We start from the raw sequence: 26,242 nt of genomic DNA on the forward strand, positions 1-26,242 counted from the left end.
TTATCTTTTTTCAAACAACACCTTTATGAAAGCTCGAATTTTATAAAGCAGTAAACAAGTGAGACACTGTACACTTGTTTTTTACCTGTCAAATCTGAACTTGAGCTCCCGTTGTTCCCCGGTGTTTTTCCATGGAAGAAACTCATTTTTGCTGAGTGCCGTGTCAATTTCTTTCAATTGCGGCCACCGGTCCCCTTTGGCGTCAGAAAAAGTCCAGAGGCGACGGTGGGGATCGAACCCACGACCGCGGGATCTACTAGCCGAGAGTCTGACGCTTTCTGTACACTTTTAATAAATAAACAAATTTTAATTAAAAATCATATTTTCAGAACATCTTTTGTGTACCTAATGCACAAAATAATACCTACTACTGACAAAAAAATTTATTTCAAACTGTTTTTCAGGTAAATAACTGACCTCGCCCTTATATGGTCAGAAATAAAAAAACATTTTTTTTTTTTAAACAAAACTTTGTGAAAGCTTGAATTTTATAAAGTAGCAAACAAGTGAAACACTCCACTTTTAATAAATAAACAAATATTTATCAAAAAATCAAGTTTTAAAAATGATATCTTTTGTAATACTAATTCATAAAATAATATCTACTACTGACAATAAATTTAATTCAAACTATATTTCCTTGACCTTGCTTTTATATGGACAGAAATAAAATGACATTTAACTTTCTTCAGACAACATCTTTATGAAAGCTCGAATTTTATAAAGTAGCAAACAAGTGACACATTGTACTCTTTTAATAAATAAACAAATATTTATCAAAAAATCAAGTTTTAAAAATGATATCTTTTGTAATACTAATTCATAAAATAGCTACTACTGACAATAAATTTACTTCAAACTATATTTCCTTGACCTTGCTTTTATATGGTCAGAAATAAAAAGACATTTAACTTTTTTCAGAACACCTTTATGAAAGCTCGAATTTTATAAAGTAGCAAACAAATGAGACACTGCACACTTTAAAAAAATAAACAAATATTTCTTAAAAATCACGTTTTAAAAAATGACATCTTTTGTGTCACTAATTCACAAAATAATATCTACTACTAACAATAAATTTATTTTAAACTATATTTACCTTACCTCGCCTTTATATGATCAGAAGTAAAAAGACATTTATCGTTTTTCAAACAACACCTTTGTGAAAGCACAAATTTTATAAAGTAGTAAAAAAGTGAAACACTACTCTTTTAATAAAAAACCAAATATTTAGTAAAAATCATGTTTTCAGAATGACATCTTTTCTGTTGCTAATTCACCAAATAATAACTACTGCGACGATTTCGCCAAATTTTGAAATTGTATTTTCCCTATGGCGGTGTTGCTATCAATGTTTTGGGAGTCGTCTCGCCCCGAGAATGGGTTTCAGTTGCGATGAGTGGTCGGAGGCGGTGTGGAAGAAAGAGGGGATATACAGGAAAAAGCCGACGTAGTGGGCCTTTTCGAAATATATGACAATCAGAGGTCCAGTAGTAACAACTGTCCAGCAAGAAGAGATTTTGCGGCCATCTTGGAACGGCAAACCTGGGATCCAGGAAAATTCAAGACTACATGAGATGCCTTTTTGAACGATACATTTTAACCTTGATTTTTGTCAAAGCTAGTAATTTCAAAATTATAATTTTTCACCGAAATTTAAAAATTTTATTTTTAAAAATAAATACTTTTTTCTTTTTCTTAAAGGTGTACATTTTTTATTTTTTTATTTCATATCTAATTTCGTTATAACGTTTTATTTTATTATACATTCTGTTTTCTTTTAGTTAGATTTTGATAAACCATTATTTTAACAAGCCTATATAGTTGGGCACATATGTGAAGGCAGTTTTAGTGGATAGTCTTTCTCTATACGTTTCAAAAAGAAAAACCAATGGTCTAATTGAAACTGACCCTCATACTACTAATGACAATAAATTTACTTACTATTTACCTGACCACAAATAAAAAGATATTTTTCTTCAAACAACACCTTTATGAATGCTCGAATTTTAAAAAGTAGCAAACAAGTGAGAAATTGTACACTTTTAATAAATATGTATTAATAATCATTTTTTCAGAAGAACGTTTTTTTGTATTAATTTATAATTTGAAGAGGATGCAACGAACCTGGCGTCACCGATTTAAAAAAAAATTTGAACTAAGTTATTGTGGCCTAGCCTTTTTGCCATTGAGCCCTAGAAACCGTGAAAAATTAGTTTAGATTAGTGGTTTATTAGTTATTTTTTCCTTTACTTATTTTGAACATTATTACAATTATATCAGTGATTTTGTGATTATTTTACGTAGAAGAATAGTATTTGCAGGGTCGTATTTACAGATATTTGTCATAGCAAAAATGACAAAACGAATTGGATTTAGATTTATATAAGCTCAAATACATTTACACACATTTACAAAGTTGAGCCTAATCGCAGGTCTGGGGGTAATGAAACGACGGACCAGGCAGTCTGAACGTCCCAACTCCGGGTCTTAACCACTGCGATCCGGCCCTCTGACAATAAAACTGCAATAAAAAACATGATTAAAAGTAGGGGGCAGCGTCAATGGACCGGGTCGGCATAGAAACTCTCACGTTTCAAAAGCGCTCTAGATAGGTGGCCTTCGGAGGATCTGACTCTTGGAATAAAGAGCATTCCCACCCGATTAAGGATAGGTCATGCGAGGTTGGCCAAAGCCCACGTATGTGTCCAGCTTGGCTCTATATACAGGATGTCCATTTTCGATGGCCCGGTTGAATTTCTCTTGAACTAATGACGCTATCGAAAAAAAAGTGTTTAATATTTTTTTAGACTAGTTTCAAATTTTTACTTTTTATTAAGAAAAATTATACAGGGTACTCAGGCCCAGTTCAACTTCAAAATTTCAAAACCCTACACATCCTGAAACCATTTTGAAGGTTCTGTTATGCTGAAAACAGTGGTGCAATTGGATTTTAAATTGATCAAAAAATGACAAAATTGTGGCAAAAAGTTTGAAAAACAACAGTAATTTAGTTTGCGAGGTGCTATCCACCTATTCCGGAAGTGATGATTCAATTAACGCCTCAACCGCAAAGAATTATGTGCGTGGCATCCATCAAACAGGAGAATCATTATTTGTCGTTGTTGCAGAGGAACTTCTAATAATGTAGATAAAACCTCCCTGAAAAAAATTGAAGAACTGAGCACCATTTAAATAATTTTTTTAGAAATAAGGCCCAATTAATTTATTTCCGAGAAGTCCACACCAAAGGTTGATACTGTGAACCACCTGATGATCACAAGAGTACGAAGTTCTCGGATTTTCCTCTGGCCACCACAAAAGTTCCAACAGTTTAGTGACATAAGGCGCTTGGAATGCCACCCGATACGATCATTGTAATTGAGCACGAGTATTTGGGTCCACTGTTCCGATGCTTGCAAGAAACAAGGTTGTTTTATTGTTTATAGTTTTTGTCCCAATGGTGTTGTTATTTAATGGCGTGAGTGTGTAGTGTGAGAAGTCTGATGGCGGAATATTAGATTTATTAAGTGAAGAGGGATATGAATAAATATCGAGTACCCCATGCCAATTGAGTGAATGGTAAATCGAAAAGAATGTGTTTAACAATAAGTGAGAGTGTAAATGGGTTTGGATCTAGCAAATGCATTCGTTGGGTGCTGAATTGACCTACATGCTGACAGCATCCGGAGCACAACTGCGATGGCAGGACGGATAAGACCGAGGTCGGCCCCCGGACTGTCAACACCCGCCGTGGGTGATGCTCGAGGCTTGCTGTGATTGATTATAAATTACAAAAACTGGAATTGTCGGTGATCACGAGAAATGATAGGCTCAGGTATGCATATGTGAATATATGTACATACATGTCTGGATTTGAGCCTATGTACAAATCCACTTTGCACAGTCGAAAATGTGGTGATTTGTGGAAATGATGGAATGTTATTTGTGTAAACCTGACATAGTTTGGGGGTCCGGAACGCTACCCTTAAGAACACACCATGGTTCTGAGAGGGAATTGACTTCAATGATCTCACCGTTACGTGATATAACTGTGCAGTACGTGATAGTAGGTGGACGGATGGAAAGAGAAGCAAGCCATTGAGCATGAAAAGCCATCCCGGGTGCCAATCCCAATCAAAAGTTTGGGTTTGGTCAAGAAAGGCCCCTACTCAAGAAAGGAAAATGTAATGTCGACACGATGGCATTATTGGCATTTTTAAAACTCAAAATCTCATATGACCAGTTTCATTCTATTCAAAAACTGTTGTAAGTGAAAAAATCTTTCTTTTTGGTCCAAAAGGCAACTACGTTTAGTAAGACATTTAGTTGTTTTCATAAAACATACTTTTCTAGGGAATATGCCAAAGATGAACCACCATGACTTATAATAGATTTGATTGCACTGTTGGGATGGTATCTGAAATCGGATATTTTAGAAAAACAGAAAAACAGCGGTTTGCTATTCCAACCGATAATTTAACGGAATTTAAATTAAAAACCTTGGTTCATTTTAAAGAATTTCTGTCACGGAATAGCAAAATTGGAGAGACATTCACGTCAGGTGATCAAAACCTGAGTTACAAGATTCAGGAAATGAGTAATCATGGTTAATTGTGAGAACTAAGAGAAATAAAAGAACCCAGTCGATATGTACTTTAAATGCCAAATAACCAGAAACTTAGAGAGTAAATTACATTGTTAACGTGTAATTAATCAAGCAATCATGCTTTCGTGAATGTTTGAAAATGGCAGATTAGTTTTTGTATTGTTATTGGTTTGGTTAATCCGTTGTAAAAGCCAATAAAGAATTTCGACAACTGCATCTTAATGACTATTTTCCTTTTTCCCGGAGATTGCACAATTGGTGTTGTCCGTCCTGGTCAAGGGCGGATTTTAGCATGTCACTCAATAAAGAAGACCTTGAGGAATATCGTTGAACTGTCAGTTGAAGGGAAATAATGACCTATTTTCCCTGAAATAAACCGAATTTCCCGTCCGGCTCTGAACCGTGTTTAACGGTGGGTCGAAAACAGCTGAAGAACTATGAAGTAAAAGCAGTCGGGAACCTTTGGTCCTTTAGCAATCACCTTCTGATCGTACTTTTCTTTGTTCAGCAATTCAAATTTAGCCTGAAAAAACAAATATAAGAAACAAATCCAGTTTCCTGGATGAATTTAAAGATTCTGAACTAACTCCGGTACTCATCTTCCTATTAATTGTGTCTATATTATATTTTGTAATTTAATAAAAGACTGCAGCAGATGTTTTCCAAAAAGACCGACGATCCAATGTTTTAATAAGAAATAACAAAATAAACACATCCTGTGTTGTATATTCTTCCATGACCATGGAAAACGTCTTCTGTGGCAGGGCAAAATTACAATTGGGAGTACTTTCACCTTCATTTATTACAATTTGTGAGTGTTTAAGCAAGTTTGGTTTAGTTAGGCACAGTTTGTCACGCTGTTGATTTTCAAGTGGTTAGTTTGCATTTGAAATATTCCAAACGAGGCTGATGGGGGGAAAAAAGGTACGACTTCGAAAGCAATTCATCATTTGTTTTCGTAGGTAAAACGTCGTATTTTAACAACTGCCCTGTGACTAATACGAAGCGTAGGCTGGGACGCCGACTCGAACTAACAGCTCTTAATTATCTTGACGACTGTCTTCTCGATTTTGCAAGGCCGGCCTCGTTTTTAATCCTTCAACTATTAACAATCTCTACCTTGATAGTGTACTTGTCCGCCTATTCTCACTGTTTTTTTGAATATTAGAACCGTTTCGGAACTCAACCCCTAGTGGTTGGTTGGTCTGTGTTTCTTCTGTCAGTCCGGTCTCTTTTATAGCTTTATGCTACTATTGAATTTTAATGTTCTTCAATTCGACAGGAGGTTGACGTGGAATCCCCACACAAAACTTAAAAAACAACTTAATACAAGACTTTGATTACTACGAAGAAACCTAAAACCGAAATCGATTTTGACAACTAAGACATAGCTAGCACTATACAAGACTTTACTAAGACCAATATGGACATATGGAGTGGAGCTGTGGGGTACTGCCAAGCCATCAAATACCCAACGCATCCAGTCCTTCCAATCTAGTCCTTAGACAAACTGTCAAAGCACCTTATCACGTCATTAACCTCATTATCCACAAAGACCTCAAAATTCCTTTTGTCAATGAACTGATCCGATCCAGATTCCAACCCTTCCACACGAATCGTCCATTCTAACCATACTGCTCTGTCCACTCATTCCCATCCTGTCAATCGACGGTGGCCTCGGGACCTCCTTGACAGCTTGAGCACACATTGAATATCAGCAATGGCTGGCTCCTAAAAGCATGTGTTCTACCGGTGCTGGCATTAATGTGTCGTGCTGTGCATTAATCTTGTGTACATATTTGTATAGTATACGATAACGTATAAGTAAAAAATAAATTTATATAAAAGAAAGTTCTTTAATGCCTTTTCTGTTGCTATTTTTAATTAAACGCTCGTACTTGCCACACTAGCGATCCCGGGTTCGAATCCCGGCAGAGACCTTGGAATTTTAGTTGATAACAATTTGTGAAAAAGATTGTAAAGTAGTTAGTTATTCGATGTGCATTCCAGTATGACGGGATTTAGTACACTTTTACTTTTACATATTTTTTATTATTATTTAATCCGTGTATTATTTCTTGATTAAAGACCCCAGAGTTTTCAAAAATATCTATTTTCCATCCTTTTGTGCAGTAAGAGAATTTAAACTTGTCTGAAATAGATTAGAAAGAGATAAATTAATTAGATTTTATGTAAACCTTTTATATGTTGTTTATTTATTTATTGATTTTTTTTGCCAATCCGCTTGATCAATTTTGTCTGCTCACGTTATTGTTCATAGTTTTGGTTTAAAAGTGGTCTTATAAATGCTTTTACGCAGTGATGTCTTCAGTGTGACTGCGCTTTGCTATGTGAATATTTGTTGTTTACTTTTTAGATGTTGTTTTGTTATTGTGGCTTTGGATGGTAAGTTTGGGATTTGTGTGTTTACTGTGTTTTATTGTTTCTAATTCTTGTTTGTACTGTTCCGTGTTAAATAAGGGACTAATGGAAGATCAGTTTGAAAAATGGAAAAGAGTAAAGGTTCAAGAATAGAGCGTTGGGGTACACCAGTTGGAATTGAGAAAGAAGACGAGATAGAATTTGAACCTTTAACTCTCTGAGTTCTGTCAGACAGATAGGAAAAAATGAGATTAGTGGCAGTAGAAGAAAAACCAGAAAGATGCGTCAGTTTCCAAATAAACAAATTATGATTTACGAAACCAAATACAAGCAGAACAATAATAGTATACTTATTATTGTTAATACCCAGGCAAATATCATCTGAGAAGGGCTGTCTCACAACTGTGATATTTTCGGAAGCCAGATTTAGAACGGGATATAAGCAAAAAATTCCACTATAACTTGATTTGTATATATTAATCAAAGTTTTTTATAATTGAGTCATTGTCTTAAAAAGTTTAAAAAAATGTAAATTACTAAGGAAAATGAAAGAAAGACGGACAGATAAAATTTCTTTTAATTAGATGTTTAATTAACATTTCAATATCGCTTATTTCCTCCTCTTGGTTTAATTACATCTCGAAAACGCCTCGGCTTACTTTCTGCCAGTCTGGAAATGTCTCTTTGCTAGAGGTTAGCCAATTCTTCACGAGAGACCTTTCAAGATCGTGGAGTGTATTAGGAAGTAATGGACGTGCTCTTATTCGTCTTTTGAGGTTATCCCATACAAATTCGATGGGGTTCAAGTCTGGAGAACATGCTGGTCAGGCCAAAAACCCTGATGTTATGCTGCTGAAGGTATGTTTGTACTATGGGAGCGACATGCGGACGGGCATTATCGTGCATTAGAATAGAATTGTCGCTGATTTCCTCGAAGGTAGGCAACGCGTGATATTTCAATATTTCATCCTCAAAACGAGTGGCAGTCTAAGTCCCTCCACGAACAACAACCAATTCTGTGCGAATCTCCATACAAATTCCCGCCCACACCATTTCTGAGCTACGTTGAAAAAGTTGTCTCTGGGAAAAATTAAAGCTTCGTACCTTTTATTTTCCTTCTCGTCACTTTTTCAAGCCCACCTAGAGATCATAAAGCAAATTTGCTCTTATCAATAAAAAGTACAGAAGTCCAACCGTCCAAAGACCAATGGCTGTTTTCTCGAGCAAATGGGAGACGTGCCACTTTGTGTGTTCTGGTCAATTCTGGTCTTATTACGGGGAGGTTTAATCTTCTTAAAGCCGTGCTTTAAAAAAGTTGGATACCTCAAACTTCCTGGAGCTGATGAAGCTTGAATAAAAGTAAGGTGCCGGTTTCGCAAAATTCCTAGTCTCAAAAACGGTCATCCTGTGGTTCTGTTACCCTAGGGAGTCCAGAAACTATTAACCATAAATGAACTATGGTAAGACCCAGTTTCTCGAAAACGTCTAACGGCGTCTCGCCGAATTTCGAACTCCGATGGCAATAACCGCATACCTGATGGAACGTCCATCATCAAGAAGTACCATACCACGCGCTAAGTGACATTTTTAGTTTATAAATTGAAATAAGAAAACAAAGATGAAAACTAAACAGTTTATCGCTTCAAATGGGACTGAATAAATATTTTAAATTCTATAAAAATTAGACATGGAAAAATCCTTTACCTTGCTTTAGATTATGGATTAAGTCTGCTTACCTCTAATTGATATTCCTAATTGAAAACATAGCAAAAAACAAATAGTTATTGGTAAAAACAATGAAACAAATTAAGGGCAAAATTTTGTTTTATCCAGAAAAAAAATCAGTTGGGTGGAATTATTCGCTTGTCAGAGTATATTTTATGTACATGGCATTGGTTTTAGTAATGGTTAGGTCAAGGAAATGAACCTTTTATGACGTTCAACAACAATAATGCCGTCAACCATGTCCGATGTACCTCACGTATGTGTAATGTATATTTTTCTGTTTTTTTATTATCCCAAGAAAGTGGAAATTTTCTTCTACATTTTGTAATAATATTTTGTGTTGTTTAAGTAACGTAGGGTTGTCTGTGCGTGTTTTTATGCATTCTCTTTTATTTCACAACATATAATAAAGCTATATATCAAAAAAAGCAGCATCATTCTATCTTTTCCCGTGGTCTTTTTTCTTGTGTTAAGTGGGGAACGATATCACGTTCTATCCCCGGGGGCGTGCGCCCAAATGCGAGAAGCCGAAAGGGTGTGTTGCAGGGTGGCCGGCAGATAAACATCGAAGTTTTTATAAACAATGGGCATTCGATCATTCCTTCCGATTTCCCGATCATTAATCATTTTCGCTGCCCGCGGACCGCTCCCGATTCGGGCCGGAGCTTCCATCCCACTCCAGGCCTCTCCGACTCCCGAAGAAGCACACCAAAATCAAGATTTCCACGGTCGATTAAAAAAGTACAGTTTTGGCCTGGGTGATTTATACCATGAGCCCGACTGGAATAAATTCGTTTATTTCAAAAGAACACCTACTAAAAAACAAGCATACAATTTTCTAGGAAGTGGGTAGACCATTAATTTTTATGTACTTAAAAATAACAGTTGTTCAATAATGAAATAAAACTTATCCCATGCAATCTAATCTGTCAGAAATAATCACCATATCATACAAATTGTAATAATTAAGATATCTTACACAAATTTAGATGAAACAAAAACTCAGTCCATGCCCGTCATTAGAACTTCAATCATTTAAAAGCATAACAAATATGATCATCACACAATGTTGAAACCAGTGGTTTCAAGTACAATGATATTCAGTATTGAGATTGTATATGATCTGTAGATTCTTTACAAATAATATGACCTGTATTTTTCATATTTTGATATAGTAGATGTTTACATAAAAATTTGTGTGCGAGGGAAGGTGCAAAACAAGTTAAAATGTTTATTTGGCAAGAAACAATATCTCCATTTTTCCCTCAAAATGCCTTTGCATTTTTTAACAATTTACAAAAATGGTGATGTCTTAGAAACAATATATCTATGATCCATGAGATTCTGAAAGTTCAGATGGGGAGTTGGTGTCAGAGGGGATCTTAGTCACGTTAGCTCAAGTGGTAGAGCAGCGGCGTATTTAGCCGAAGGTTGTGGGTTCGAATCCCTCTCCGGGCACCAACTTTTCATTTCGGCCAAAACCTTACATAAAAAGATTAATTAATTGAAAGAAGCAATTTGGTCAATAGACCACTAAATGTAATGTAGTGACCTAACCTAAAATAAAATATTTATAAAATAGAAATTTTTGCTGATGTCATTCTTATTTTCCTAACTTTTCATGGATTAGGGTTGCGGTAAAAATAGAGTTATACCTTTTGCAAAGCCCTACCGTTAATTATTCGAACGAGGTTACAAATTTAGTTTTTTTACAAAAATTTTAGAAATTTTTGAAAGATTTAGTCATTTTTAACCAAAAATTAAAACGAAGTTCTGCAAGGAAGGTCCTTAAAGGAAATTTAACGTTCTTTTCAAGAATTTTTTTTCCATTTGTCAAAAAATGTATAGTTCAACAGATATGACGAAATGACGTAAAGAGTTGGCAAAACATAAAATGTGTGGTGATTAGTGACCGTTAATCGATAATTATTCAGAAATCGTGAGATGCGGTCTGGTGTGATGTAGATTTCAGAAAAACATTATCTTTATCGTGCAAACGTTTCGATCTTTACTGAGATCATCTTCAGGGCTCAAAGTGTCTGTCTTCTGTGTAATTGTGCCATTCTTGCGTGTCTGTTGAGAGTGCCACTCTGATGATCTCAATAAAGCTCGAAACGTTGGCACGATAAAGAAAATGTTTTTCTGAAACCTACATCACATCAGACCGCATCTCACGATTTCTGAAGAAAACATAAAATGTTGAATATATGCGAAAGGGTTAAGAATTATTGTCGTTCGAGTAGTTAATCACCCTGTACATAAGCAATCGATTTGCCCAAATTAAAGAAATAATTACTTCTTTATCACAAACTTGTTGCTGATCAATTTATAAAAATGTCCACAACTTAAAAAAAACTTCTTTAATTGTACTGAGAGTTTACCAAACTTATTGTTTTTATGTCACTGTTCTTCACTCTGTCTCTGTCTGTACCGTTCAATTATTATTGCTAATTGTGCCATTAATAACAAAATCTCATTTGGTGGTTTCTGTAATCATAATATATCGCCAATTTTGTAGCCGTAGGCTAAATAGTACAAAACTCGTTAGTTGTTCTCCGTTCTCCAAATCAGGTTCCCTTTTTATCATGTTGTCTAGTGGTCGAGATAAAATAATAGTACATGTTTAGAAAAAAAAAATGTAAAGATTGGTTTCTGTGGTGTACCATCGATATCTAAAATAAGTAAGGAAAATAGAGACACCTTAAAAAGGACTACCTAAAATAAGTATCAATATAGAAGAACGAAATAGTACAAATAAAAAGTCCTCAGACGGTTTTAAACCAAGCGGAACGTCTTTCTTGTTTTGTAATATATATTGCCGAATTTTAAATTTTGTATATATATTAAAGAATAAAGACATATTATTAATAATAGTCAAATAATAAAGCAATCTTTTGGTTTGTAAGATGAGGCAAAATTATGAGTTTCATCAGTCTAAAGGTTAATGTTAACTGCCTGAGGTGTGTAAGGAAGTAATACGGCATAGCGGAGCTATCAGAACTTATTCTAAATTTCAATTAATTAATCTTTTATTTAAGGTTTTTGGTTGAAATGAAAAAGCTAGTGCCACGAGCGGGTTCGAACCCACGACCTTCTACCGCTCAAGTAGTAGAGCAATGGCGTATTTAGACAAAGGTCGTGGGTTCGAATCCCGCTCGTGGCACTAGCTTTTTCATTCCAACCAAAAACCTTACATAAAAGATTAACTAATTGAAATGGACTTATTCTAAATGTGGAACGAATTTTTAAAATCTATAAGACTAAATGTCATTTTGAAACGACTGTGCGATCAAACCGAGTGTTACAAGATGAAGACAAATTCATTTTCTACCGCAACATGTTCTTCGGGGCAAATCTGAAGTGTTATGCGATCTTATCAACTCCTACGACGTTCATCTCCCGCTCACGTTCGCAAAGTACAAGTACCAAGAAAATTTTCCATTCAGACCTATCCGAAGGCTGTCAATTTGCATATCTCACTACTGTTAGCAATTCTGCTGATATTTTGGATGATAAAGTGGACGAACAATGAAAGTAACTTCGTATTTGTCTGTAATTTAATTACTATTATCTTAAAAAGATAGTTTTTAGAAAGAAAGAACGTTTTATTCTAATATCAAACCAATCAAACAGTAATAACAATGTAATAACAACGGTGATTAGTGACCGTTAATCGATAATTATTCAGTATTCGTGAGATGCGGTCTGGTGTGATGTAGGTTTCAGAAAAACATTTTCTTTATCGTGCCAACGTTTCGATCTTTATTGAGATCATCTTCAGGGCCTGGGATTTACAAACATTGTTTACATTTAACAAATACATTTAGGATGTGGAAAAGTGAATGCAAAATATATTTTTTATATTCAATCAAAATATTTCTACTCACTCAAAGTGGACACGCAAGAATGGCACAATTACACAGAAGACAAACACTTTGAGTGCGTAGAAATACTTTGATTGAATATAAAAAATATATTTTGCATTCACTTTTCCACATCCTAAATGTATTTGTTAAATTTAAACAATGTTTGTAAATCCCAGGCCCTGAAGATGATCTCAATAAAGATCGAAACGTTGGCACGATAATGAAAATGTTTTTTTTTTGAAATCTACATCACCCCAGACCGCATCTCACGATTTCTGAATAATTAGTAATAACACTTTTTCCATTTTTATTTTATTAGCTTCATTTGTCATTATTTGTGTTTAAACTGTACCTACCCCTAGCATACTATCGCATACTGAGGTCATACCTGTCCGACCGATTTTGCCGAGTCCGTCAGGGAACTGAAATTTCAACTTGTGCACGCATTAAGCCAGATGTTCCTCGGGGAAGCACATTTTGCCCATTTCATTTCAGTCAACATACTGCAGGTATTCCTACACATGTTAACATTTAAACATTTTTTTCATGATACAGCGATTCTTGCACATGATTCGGACTGCTCCATAAAACTCAACACTTACAACAACTCTTGAATGAATTAAAAGTGTGGTTCACAAAATGGAGAATGAAAATCAATCTAACAAAAATCGTACGGAAAAATTTTACCCTGGGTAAAAGTATGTCTTCCAGTGAGCATTAAAGAAACCCCAATGCCTACCACTGACCTTGTGCGTTATCTTGGAATTTTCATGGATAAACGACTGACTTGGAAACCCACACAAGATTGAAAAGACAAGAAACAAACCGTCGTGATAAATTAATAAAACTTTGACTCACGATTAAAATTAGACATTGAAACAAACTTTTATCCAACGAGACAATAATAAGGCGTTCTGTTGTGAAGTTTGGGGTTCAACCAAGGATTCCAATTTGCAACGTCTACAATCAAGTCTGTCGAAAAATCTCTGTCAAATTATAAATTCTACTGTTATACTGAAAATAATGTGTGGTGTTTAGTGACCGTTAGTTAAAGATTATTCGGGGATCGTGAGATGCTGTCTGGTGTTACGTAGGTTTTAGAAAAAAAACATTTTCTTTATCGGCTACGTTTCGATCTTTATTGAGATCATCTTCAGGGCCTGGGATTTACAAACATTGTTTAAATTTAACAAAAACATGTAGGTTAAAGGTAGTAAAATTTAAACAATGCTTGTAAATCCCAGGTCCTGAAGATGATCTCAATAAGGATCGAAACGTTGGAACGATAAAGAAAATGTTTTTTCTGAAAGCTACATCACATCAGACCGTATCTAACGATTTCTGAATAATCATCGACTAACGGTCACTAATCAACACACATTAAAGACATGTTGGGGGACCGCGGTAGCCGAGTGGTTAGCATGAGAGACTCTCATGCCGCGGTCGTGGGTTCGATTCCCACCGTCGCCTCTGGCTCTTAAAAAAAAGAAAAAAAAAGACATGTCCACATTTGTTCGACCATTATTTCTAATAAAGTAAAATGTAAAAAAAAATTGAAATGGTAGGTTCGTCGTTCCCCCCCCCACCAACGCTTTATTATAGCATACGGCCATCGCTGAATTTAATATTTTATAGTTAATTCTAATTATACACATTATTAATGTTAAGATAACGACCCACGGCCGGCGAATAATAAATAATAATATCCGATAAAACTAGTTTATAAATTATTTCAGTTAATTTTTGCCACTTAGTTGGCCAATTTGAAATAATGACGTCAATCTTGTTTACCGGCTTGTTAAACAGTTAAAACCTGTTTTTATTTCAAATTTTACGTTTGTTCCTTACGATTAGTGTACACAAAATTCACCATTTCTGACATTTTTATCGAAAATTCAGAACTTCAGTTAGCCGTTCATTTTCGTACATTATTTCATTCAGTAGGGGGTACCCATCAGAAAACAGTTCAAGTTGTGAATTTTCTATAAAAATGTCAGAAATTGTGAATTTTGTGTACACCTTCACCTCCTGACTTCGAAAAATCGCCAAAAATAAAATTTTCCGTCGATCAGGCTGGTTTTAATATCATTCGACGCAGAAATTAATCCTCTACAGATGTTGTTTCGAGCTGTTTTACAGTCAGGCTAACGGTTTACTAACAATTTCACGAATAAGGTCAAAAAACGTGGTTTTTCATGGTTTTTTGCCTGTAGCTCGGAACTGAAGGGTTTGCGGAAACAGGTTCATAGGACCTTTTTTATTCAGCGTTCAATTTCCTATAAGATCTGGAAGTGTGGCTGAATCGATTGGGGCAACCCTGCATATGCAGGATATGCAGGGTATATCAACTTCTATAATCCACACATTTAATTCGGAAACGATTAACTTTAACAAAAAATGGTCTTATACAAACCCCAAATTAATTTTGGCTAGAAATCGCGTGATTGTAACAGATTTAACATAGCTTTCTCATTTGGCTGGGAAACGACACTGACTTTCTTATTTTAAATGAGAATCCCAAATTTTTATTGTACAGTTTGATTCTAGAGTAGATTTTATGCCACTTTTACTGAAAGGAGAATTTTGATAGGATCGACAATTTCTGAGTTATGCCCGACGGAAGAGGCGAGAGGGGGATGCTTTTTTTAAAAACATGGCCCTACCCGTTTATTTCGGAAACAATCAGCATTAGCAAAAAATGGTCTTATGCAAACCCCAAATTAATTTTGGCTAGAAATCGCGTGGTTGTAACAGATTTAACATAGCTTTCTCATTTGGCTGGGAAACGACACTAACTTTCTTATTTTAAATGAGAATCCCATATTTTTATTGTACATTGCGATTCTAGAGCTGATTTCATGCCACTTTTACTGAAAGGAGAATATTGATAGGATCGTCCATTTCTGAGTTATATAGTGGCGAAACGTATCGTGACTTTGAATTCTGATGGAGGGAACGGTAAGTCAAATGGAATAGCTATTAGAATTAATCAAAAGCACTTAATCAAAGCTATAATTTAGTCAATGAGCAATAAGTGCACCTCCACTCTTCCTTAATTTCCTTTTCGCCTTTCTATGCCCCTTTTCGTAAATAAGTTTTGTGTTTGCTATCGGTAATAGATTGTAGTGATTTTTCGCCGGATTGCCTTATTGATATGTGTTATCAGCGGTACGAATTGTAAAGCGTGAAAGTTGTAAAGTGTGGTGATTAATTTCCAAGCTGTTAATCTCGTTTTTGGTTTCCCCTTTTGGATAAATGAAATATCCAGTCAGTACGATCGTATCGTTCACAAAAAGCGGCCCAGGTCTTGACTGTACTGATAGCCATCTCATTCGTCCCTTTAATCATTCATTACTTGTTCAGTGACAGAATAATTATATGAAAAAAAAACTGGTTCTAGAAGTTCGATTCTTCCAGAAGGAAAAAGGTAAGAGAACATTCTTCGCTGGCTGATCATCGCATGTTAACGTACGAAATTCGATTCAGGTTCAAATGATTTTCCGTTTGTGAAATGTCCTGGCGACCGGATCTTTCTTATTTGGGTTTATGGCTGGATTACCATGCACCATTTGTAGTCCTATGGCCAAATAAATTTGAACAAAATGACCAAAAAAGACCAGGTTTCACAGCTGAACAGATTGGCTTATGTCAAAGGTCAATGGGAGAATTTAAAATGCACGATGTTACCATAAAAGGAAACACGAAAACAAGAATATAAATTAGATTTTATACACACTCAAAGACAAAAACCGGACATGTGTATTTCTTTGTTTATTTTCGATATTATATATATAGGTATAAAGATTAATAGTCGATTTAAAACGTAAACACAACATTAATAACTTGTTGCATACCTTTACAATGTTACTAATCCTTTTACATTCTGTAGGCAAAAATAAGAAAATCGGACCAAATTAATCCTTTCTAACGCCAACTTGTCCAGTGAGTTAATTTTTAAATATTAAATTCACTAGTTTCGTGGTCCGTTTGACCAATTAATGTCTTTCAATTGATTAAGGTTTTTTATTTTTTTATTTAGTTGAGATAAAAAAGTCAGTGTCACGAGCGGGATTCGAACCCACGATCTCCGGCTAGAAAGATCTCTACCACTTGAGCTATCGTGACCTCGATTCCCTCGGACACTAAACTTCCCATCTCAACCCCACCTTTTGAATTTTCCCTCCTTTTCGCCATTTTTCCAATCCGAGTGGATAGCTGAAGATCGCGGGTTCGAATCCCGCTCGTGACACTGGCTTTTTTATCTCAACTAAATAAAAAAATAAAAAAAACCTTAATTAATTTTTAAATATTTTTGATGAAACAATGTTTTAGTAAAAAATTAATTATTAATTTATAGTTTGAAGTCGAGATCTGCAGATGCTTGGCCAACGATGGACGTAGCGAACGTTATAGCCCATCGTCCACGATTGTCTTACATCAGCTTAGGGCCCCGGAAGTCTCACTACCTGAAGGTCCGCGATGTACGACGACTATTGCTCTTATGATTCCAAATGATCCGTAATGTAAACCGCTCTAAAATAGTCATCAGAAAGCTCGTGAGAAAGCCTTATCTTTAGACGTCCCGCGTGAAGTTCTCTACTACTGGAGGGACATCGTGTAAAGCGGCGTCTATTCACAATTCAGCATCTCGCTCGGACACATGAACATGGGGGCTGTTCTCTTCAGATGAGTGACGGTTTGATTTCTGGCAATCAGATGACCTGGTGAATACGTGGAGAACGCTTTGCTTCATGTGTCTATGGTTGCCTAATAGCCTTTTCAAAGATATCCGTTATCGTATCGGCTGGAATCAACAACGTCCATGCACGTGCCGAACCGATTAATATACAGAATGGAACTTTGACTGTATTAAGGTACATTGAGAAAGTTCTTCTGTAAAATGTTGTCTCATTCATATTACGTAGCTCTTAAAAATTCCATAATAAGCACCTCCTTATACGGTGCGAGTTCTGAACAATAAGGCGAATAAAGAAGGACCTTCTAATCGCGGACTTTAGATAAGAGAAATAAAAAACAATACTTTTGTAATATTTTTTGGCTTCAGTTCATAATCTTTGTGATTGCTTTACCTTTCATATCGATGATTTTAACATGTCCTTATTTTTATCTGAAGTTCTAGTCAAATGGTGCTAGGTCTAGTCTACGCGGAGAATGGGGAAATACCTTACCACGAGCTTTATGAGGAACAAAGCATTATTTTCTCAATCGTGCTTGGGCTTTTTCAAAAATTAACCTATGACATCTCATTTTTGTGTTCCTTATAGGCTAAAAACGTTACCAATAATGAAAGAAGAAACAAAGTTTATCAGATAACCGACAAACTGTTTTCAATTAATTATTCTTTTTATGTAAGATCATGGTCGAGGTGAAAAAGTCACGATAGCTCAAGGTTCAGCGGCATAGTCACGGGTTCGAATCCTGCTCGTGACACTAACTTTCATCTCAACCAAGACCATAAATTAAAAGAAGAATAATAAGAAATATTGAAATAAGCAATTAGGTCAATTAGACCACTAAACATAAATGGATGGACCGACAAACTTCATCAACAAAATAAAATTTGGAAAATTGCTTCATCGCAAAAACTGTATTAGAATTCAAGCCTTTAAACGAACTGTATAGAATTCATAAGTCCGACGGTGCGGCGTAGGTTCAATTCGTCGACTTAAGACTTCTTTTTGTACAACACCCACAAGACGTTGGGTATCGCAGACCAGAAAGCTGAACCACTGCAATACTTTCTTCTTTTTTTCCAATTATTATCTAGGAAAATTTCAAGGGGATTCGAACCCAGAACCATTAACATGGCAAATACGAACTGAACGCCTTAACTATTCGGTCACCGCGATCCCTCAAGACAAAGAACTACTACATGTGTACATAGTTTTTCAATTTAAGTAATAAGTCAATTATATTTAGTGGTCTTTCAACCAATTTTTTTTCTTTTAATTAATTAAACCTTTTATGTAAGGTTTTGGTTGAAATAAAAAAGTTAGTACCACGAGCGGGATTTGAAGCTCAAGTGGTAGAGTAGCGGGATTCGAACCCACGACCTTCGGCTACATACACCACTGCATTTTTTATTAATTGAATTAAGTAATAATGTTATATTTTAATGAAGCCAATCGAATCGGTGATTGTTGGGTCCTTATTTTATCATAGTTACGGAGAAAATTAGAAATAAGGAAGCTTTAAAAATGTAAAATATGCAAAATTATTTCGTTACAAAAACTATGAAAATGCGAATGTTTATTTGAAAGGAGTCTGCGAAATTTCTAATCGACCTGAAGGTGCGTCAGTTTTAGCACAGTAGATGAGACAAGACATATGAAGATAATAAATTTATATAATAATTCATAAAATAAATAAATTTTAGAGGCAGAAATAATACACGATATTCATTCGAACTTTATGACGACAATAAGGAATAGTCTTTTAACTCTTTTTGTGTACTTTATAGACTGAAAATTAAATCAATGTAATTGAGACCATTCAAATCGGTGGTTCGTCCACTCGTCCTTACAAGTATCCTTCTCATATAATATTTTTTGAGGGTTTTGTTTAAAATAATGAAAAAAACATGATGACATAGTATGTTAATATTTTACCTGAAGAGTTTTAGTTGTAAGACATAACATTGTCAAACATCAATCGTTTTGGCAGCAATGAGACTGGAAGAACAGCAACTTTTTTCATTCAGTTTATGGTGTTTTGTGCGCTTTACAGGTTTGGAACTTAATCCAACCGATGGTTTTTACAAGTCCCTTCACTTTCCGAGCTTTATAAAGCTACAAGTTTTTCTCGAAGCTTTACAAAGAAATGACAAACATGCAGTCTGAGAAATCTTTTCTATACAATAGTAAGAACACGAGCTTCTGATATTCTCGAACGTTGAATGTTGAAAATGTCCACAATGTTACATCGTGATTGCCATAAACCAGTTAAAGAATAATTCGGAATTTCCTCTTCTTGAATCTTTTGGTACTTTCTCAAATCCTGTATCCAACAAATTACGTCTAATCTGTGTAATCGGATTTTTATTTCGAAAATTACGTTGTAGAGAGTGATAATACGGGCTTAATTCGGGGCTTTAAAATCAATCCTCTTTCAGGACATCGCGTTGATATCACTGTCCGACTAAACAAAACCGATGGTTAAAACCTTTTAAATTGAACAACGCCACTCACCTACTTCACACTCCAATACAAAAGTACTAAACTTATTTTGTTTATAACGAAAACCTTGTATTATTTATTTTTTCGCACCTAAAAGATATCCAACTAGAATTGATGTAACGTTTTACGTCCAAATGTACGTTGGTTCTGCACTTTTCAGATCAACAAACCAAATTTTTTCTTTTACTTTTGTTTCTCTGTCTCTCTCACTCTCTCCCTCTCTCTCTCTCCACACACACACACACACACACACACACACACACACACACACACACACACACNAGAGAGAGAGAGAGAGAGAGAGAGAGAGAGAGAGAGAGAGAGAGAGAGAGAGAGAGAGAGATTAGTAACTTGGTGCTTTATGGTTTCATAAAATTTACCTAGTTTGGAACTCTTAATTTTCTTTTCACAATTTATACCAGCAATATTGCACGATTATAATAAAGCAATAACACCAACAAATCCCAATTCCAAGTTGAAGCATGTAACTTATTACGCTGAACAAGTTAACGGAGGCCAAGTTGGCCTAGGCTGGTCGAAGGGGAAGATACGTAATGGTTTAAGGCCTTAGGGTCGGTCCTGGTCGCGTGGGCAGTTCAACTTGTCCACATTGGAGCAGACAACTTCATCCAACAAAACTGGGCTTAGTTACTTCTAAAAGTCTGTTTTTCCTTTTTTCTGCGGTAGTTCCATCCCACCCACGCGTTTCAACCGAAACGAACAACCTTATGATTATAGTCATTATAGATTTTTGCATTGGCCAAAAATATTTAAGAGCAAAAAAAAACATTAACAGACTATTTAAAAAATGTAAAAACACTTAAAAATGTATTATAAAAAAACATTATTGGAGAGGTTCGTTGGTTCATCCTTATAAGATATATTGTTACTGATAATATTTTATTTATTTAAGGAATTTTAAAATATTTATAAACTAAAAAGCGAATAATTTTTGCAAATGTAATTAATTTTGGATAAATTTCTAATTTATTACATGCACAAATAATAATAATCTTAATGGTTAAACATGATGTAATATGTGCCTATGTAATTTATTATAAACAATGTTTTATGCTTGATTTAAGTTCAATTATTCCATCTTAATGAATCAATTTATGTGGTATATAAGTCGAACATTGTAGCTATAAAATCTTTTCGACCGTTAAGTCTTTTGCAGTTATTTTCTAAATAAATTATAAAAGCCAAATCTATTTATGTTTTAAGTATTCCGAGACGTCAGCTTACTTGATAATGATTTAATTAATGGATGCAAGTTCTATGTTATAGTATATTAACCGTGCATTTTATGTGTTTTATGTCGTATGATTTTTGTCACACTCGTTTAGCGATGAGGGGGGAAATTCCTGTTTTTCATCCAAGTGCTCATTTTAATGAGGAACTTTAATTATAAAATTCGACCAGATCGATATTTTAGAAAAGAAAATATTTACGGTCATTCTCGTCCCGTTCGCCTGTCTCTTCCGCTTTTTAACATCGTGTTTTATTAATTAGAAAATATGTGTGAAGACACTGGAATTCTGAACCGTTGGATAAGAGAGAGGACTACATTTTTCTCGAGGAGGTTCCACCGGTATATTTACGCCTCTGCGATTTATTCCCATTCTGTGTTTATATTTCTGATTTAATCCTTTCTACACTTTCCGCCTTGTTTTAAATTCCAAGATATTGAGGTGAAAATGTCGTTATCTTTACATCGTATATTGTGACTGTTTTCTATTTTTAAAAATGTCTTTCGTTACATTTCTAGCAAAAATCACATGCAGAAATATAATCCCTGCTTTCGGAGTTACCCGAGTCAGAAAAATAATAAGTTATTCTTATATTTTATTACTTTACATGCACTCTTCATTCCAAACACATATTTTACAAACGCTAGAATATTTCACAACATAAAAATTTGCAATAAACGAAACACACACACACACACACACACACACACACACACACACACACACACACACACACACACACACACACACACACAAACATACGCAAAAGGTAGAAAAAAAATGATATGTTCAAAAAATTCTACCGTACGTTTGAAAGTATGATTTGGAGATCGTGCGATGGGGTCTGGTCGACAGGTTGTAGAAAAACATTTTCTTTATCGTATCAACGTTTCGATCTTTATAGAAATCATCTTCAGGACTCAAAGTGTTTGTTTTCTGTGTAGATGTGTCATGTTGTGTGTCGTGTTGGCAGTATGTTGAATTCGGGAAAATGAGTTAAATCCAAATCTCTTCTAATCACTGGACGATAATAAAGTATTAAGTATAAATGCTTAAATTTTTTTTTTTAGCTTTTCGATTTTTTTTCTGCATACCTCTTATTTCTTTCTCTATCAATGACACTCTGATTCTCTCTTTTTATATATCTCTATCTATCTATACATCAGTCTATCCATATGTACATCGATCTATCTATATACAATCTCTCTCTCTCTCTCTCTCTCTCTCTCTCTCTCTCTCTCTCTCTCTCTCTGTCTGTTTGTATCTCTCTCTATCTATCTACCTCACTCTATTTGTATATCTATGGATCAATTTTTATCTCTCTATTTATCTCTCTCTATCGATCTATCTATCTACATCTATCTATTTATTTATCTACCTCTTTGCATATCATTTTTCCGCTCTCCGAGTACCTAATAAACCAAAATCTGTGTTTATAAATAACACCTTAATGATTCATTTGTTATCTTTCCATTTACTTATTTATATGTCTATCTATCTATCTCTTACACCAGTTTACTTTTATCTCTCTCGCTCTCTTTCTCTCTTCACTTTTTAGTTTTCCTTCACCTCTATATGTCCTTCTCTAGAACTAATTCTATCTCTTTCTTTTTCTATCTCTTTTTCTTTCATTGTTCGTCCTCCTCACTCTTTCTATCTCTGTCGGTCTCATATCCTCTTATAGTTCATTGTTTGTCCACTTCTCACGCATTCTCGTACACGGCCGCGCATACCCAAAAATAATTTTTCCTACGAACGATCTAAAAAAGCACAGTTTATGCTACTGCCACAACATCCGACATAATATGTTCCTGTTCATTTTAGTTCTGAAAGAATCAGAATGGGTGAAGGAGTCTAGTTTTATTATGCAGATGTTGACATGCCTGTCATTGTTACACAAGCTGTACTGTCAAAAGTAGACAATTATTAATAAAAATAGATATGAGAGTCTTTAGGGCGATGGTATATATCAACATGTGGTTAAGTAGTAAAAAAGTAAATATTTAAATCAGGAACATCTGGTATGATGTTGAAGGGATCTGTTGTTTAATAGAAGGGACAGTGAGGACTTAATTTTCAATGGGTTCTCAATAGCATCGTGACATTCTTTGTACCCAGATGGTTTAATTGTGGAAAATTTTCAATTGTACCTTTGATTTTTATTTGACAATTACGATCCGTCTTCTTGGAGCCACGTGATACGAAAGCCGAACGGGGTCCGAGTCGACACGCACTGGTCACTGAAACGCGCACAAGCACCGACTGAGCCCTCACGGCCTCTCTGCCAAGCGGTGCACGCATGCGCCCGGTTTTTAAACTTGCTTTAAAACGACGGCCACACACGGGCCCATTCATTGCCCCACGGCTCATTGAACGGCGTCGCTTACTGATAAAGACCCGGCCGAGGGCACTTTAAACTTCTTGGACTTGGTTCTCCCACCAGAGCTCATCGGCCGTCACCACTGATCCTGCAGATAAAGACATTTCAAACAGTTTTACTGCTTATTCCCTCACCATAAACAGGGACAACGGATGGTTAGTAGGTGGACTTGAAAAATATCACATGACAAGACAATGGGAAAAATATATATTCCTTAGAATGAATGTATATAAAACTTTAGCTTGGTACTTTTTAAGTACCACGCAAACATTTTATTTACATTGTCATTAATCAACATAAACGATGATAGTTTACTTTCATCCTTTAGTAGATCGATACAAAGAATATGTTTATTAAAAGTAATAAAAGCATACTTTAATATACTTGACTTGGTTGTTCAACTGTCAGCATAATCATTACTGTATTTATAACCCATTTATGTTTAGCGGTCATAATTGACCATATTGATCATTTCAATTACTTATTATTTTTATGTAAGGTGTTGGTTGAGATGAAAAATCTAGTGACACGAACGGGTTTCGAACCAACGACCTTCGGCTCAATATGCAAGCTATCGTGACGATAGCTCAAGTAGTGGGAGCAGCGGCATATTGACCCGAAGGTCTTGGGTTCGAATCCCCCCGTGACCCTAATTTTTAATCTCAGCCAAAAACCTAAGATAAATAGAATAATTAATTGGATTATCCTTTTAAATGTATTACTTTTACAACCAAACCAATTTTTTGTAACATTAAAATTTAAGGGTGCTGCGTTCCTTTTTCTATCAGTTTAGTAGCAAAATAATTATTTTAATAGCCAATTAAATTCAAGAAGTTATTCATGCTTACTTGAGTAACAACAATTGCGTATCAGTCATTGTCATTATCCTGCGTATTGAGCGCGTTAATTATTGTTCAATTAATTAATCTTTATATAAGATATTGGTTGAGATAAAATGTCAACGTCACGAGCGGGATTCGAACCCACGACGTTCGGCTAAATACGCCGCTGCTCTAACACTTGCGCTATCGTGACTTCGATCCGCTCGGACACCAACTTCCCACCTCAACCTACAACCTTTCGAATTTTCCCTCCTTTTTGCCATTTTTTTATCTCAACCAATATCTTACATAAAGATTAATTAATTGAAAGATGTTATTTGGTCAATCGGACCACGAAATCTAATGAAGTTAATAATTATTTTTTTAATTCATTTATGTTCAGCGGTTATAATTGACTATTAATTATTTCAATTAATAATTATTTTCATGTAAGGTCTTGGTTGAGATAAAAAGGCGGAAAATGTAGGTTGAGATGGGGATTTGGTGTCCGAGAGGAGCGAAGTCACAATTGCTCAAGGTGGTTAGAGCAGTAGGTCGTGGGTTCGAATCCCGCTCGTAACACTAGCTTTTTCATTTCAACCAAGACCTCACATAAAATAAACAATTAATGAAATATGTATTTACTACGTTGGAGGATTATGCGTTTAAATAATCAAAATTGATAATAGCGTTTAACAATAACCATCTTATATTAAAAATAAACAATATAATTAATAAAATGTGATCAACGGTTATTTGTTGCAACGAAATAAAAGGGAAAAGGGGATATTTTCTTATAATTAAAATTTAGTTTAAGTAATAAGACTAACATTTTTTTTTTAATATCCTTTTCTTCTACACAACATGCATATAATAATGAAATAAGCCTTCTTTTAACGTGTGCCTACCGGTGATCAATTCAACTCATACAGTTTTGAGTCTTAAACCGTTAGACAATTTTTTTCATGGTTTTTCTAATATAAACGCGACTGTCCAAGCACCTCCGATCGAGCGTGGATCGACTCTCCTAGGCCTCCGTTGTCATCTTCCTCTGCCTCCTCAATCATCGGTCTTGAACTCTGCCTTCTCAATATTGTGGATGCCGCTTTGGCGGCCTTTACGAAATCTCTGTCATAAATATTCATATTTACATGTTTGAACTGCACTCGGTCAGGTGCTCGTCTCCCAGACCGAAAACCACCACGAAATTGTCGCGACTATTTACATTGTTTGGGTAAAAATGATGAACCCATATGATGAAAATGGTGATGATAGAGATGGATGCTATACGAAAAGGGGGTTTATGCTCCCCAGACACTGCAGCCTTCTGGCTTATTGTACCTTCCATTCCCTAGTAAAGTGCAATCAACTCAATCCTTCTTCTCAGAAGTGTTAGTCATTGGCTGTCGTAGCTACAATTTCATTCTCTGGTGACTGTTTCTTCCTCCTCATCTCATAATCTGCAAATGGGATCATCGTTGAACTTGCCCCTGTTATATAGATGTTATCTTAGGTACCAGTCACCGGTTTATATTCACTTCTGTAATTCTGTCCTTCTCCAGTTGCAGCAGTGGGTCAGCCAGTCTTCATGAGTGTTGATTTATCATAAGTATTACAATGTCTAGCGCTTCTGGAGTTTAACCACTTCTCTTTTTGTCTTTTTTGGATCCACTCCGTGACGGCAGATTAGATACTTGTTTTTAATATCCCAAGTTCAGGGCCTATATGGTCTTGCAATCCTCCACTGGCCAGTCTGTTTTTTCGTTAATTCCTTTGTTCTCTGGCATGTAAGATATCATCAGGTTGTTGTATTACTCCAGGTTTTGGAGATTTTGGATGCTTTTTGTTACATTTTTTTATATTTAACTTATTAAAAAAAATCGCAAAGATGAGCCTTGAAATCTATTAGTTATTTATTTTAAAGGTTCAAGGCTTTAAGCAGAATGTACTTCCAAGAGACGTGAATGCCATACTCTTCGCCCTGTAATTCTGAAAGATAAGACTAAAGTTTCA

General features: G+C 35.3%; 1 protein-coding gene across 2 annotated transcripts in view; it reads right to left on the reverse strand.

The window, feature by feature from the left end:
* Positions 1 to 26,242, reverse strand: part of LOC106661051 (inositol-trisphosphate 3-kinase B) — a 350,651-nt gene that overhangs the window by 232,715 nt on the left and 91,694 nt on the right. Inside the window, exon 1 of one of the 2 annotated variants that reach the window (XM_014384151.2) lies at positions 23,179 to 23,622. The exons of the other annotated variant lie outside the window; for it this stretch is intronic. Coding sequence (XP_014239637.2) covers positions 23,179 to 23,398 — 220 coding nt within the window. The 5' untranslated portion in view covers positions 23,399 to 23,622. Of the gene's footprint in view, positions 1 to 23,178; positions 23,623 to 26,242 lie in introns of those variants that run through there. 2 annotated transcript variants of the gene reach the window in all.

The sequence above is a fragment of the Cimex lectularius genome, unplaced genomic scaffold (assembly GCF_000648675.2).
Source record: "Cimex lectularius strain Harlan isolate CLEC.00 unplaced genomic scaffold, Clec_2.1 scaffold47, whole genome shotgun sequence".
Lineage (NCBI taxonomy): Eukaryota > Metazoa > Arthropoda > Insecta > Hemiptera > Cimicidae > Cimex > Cimex lectularius.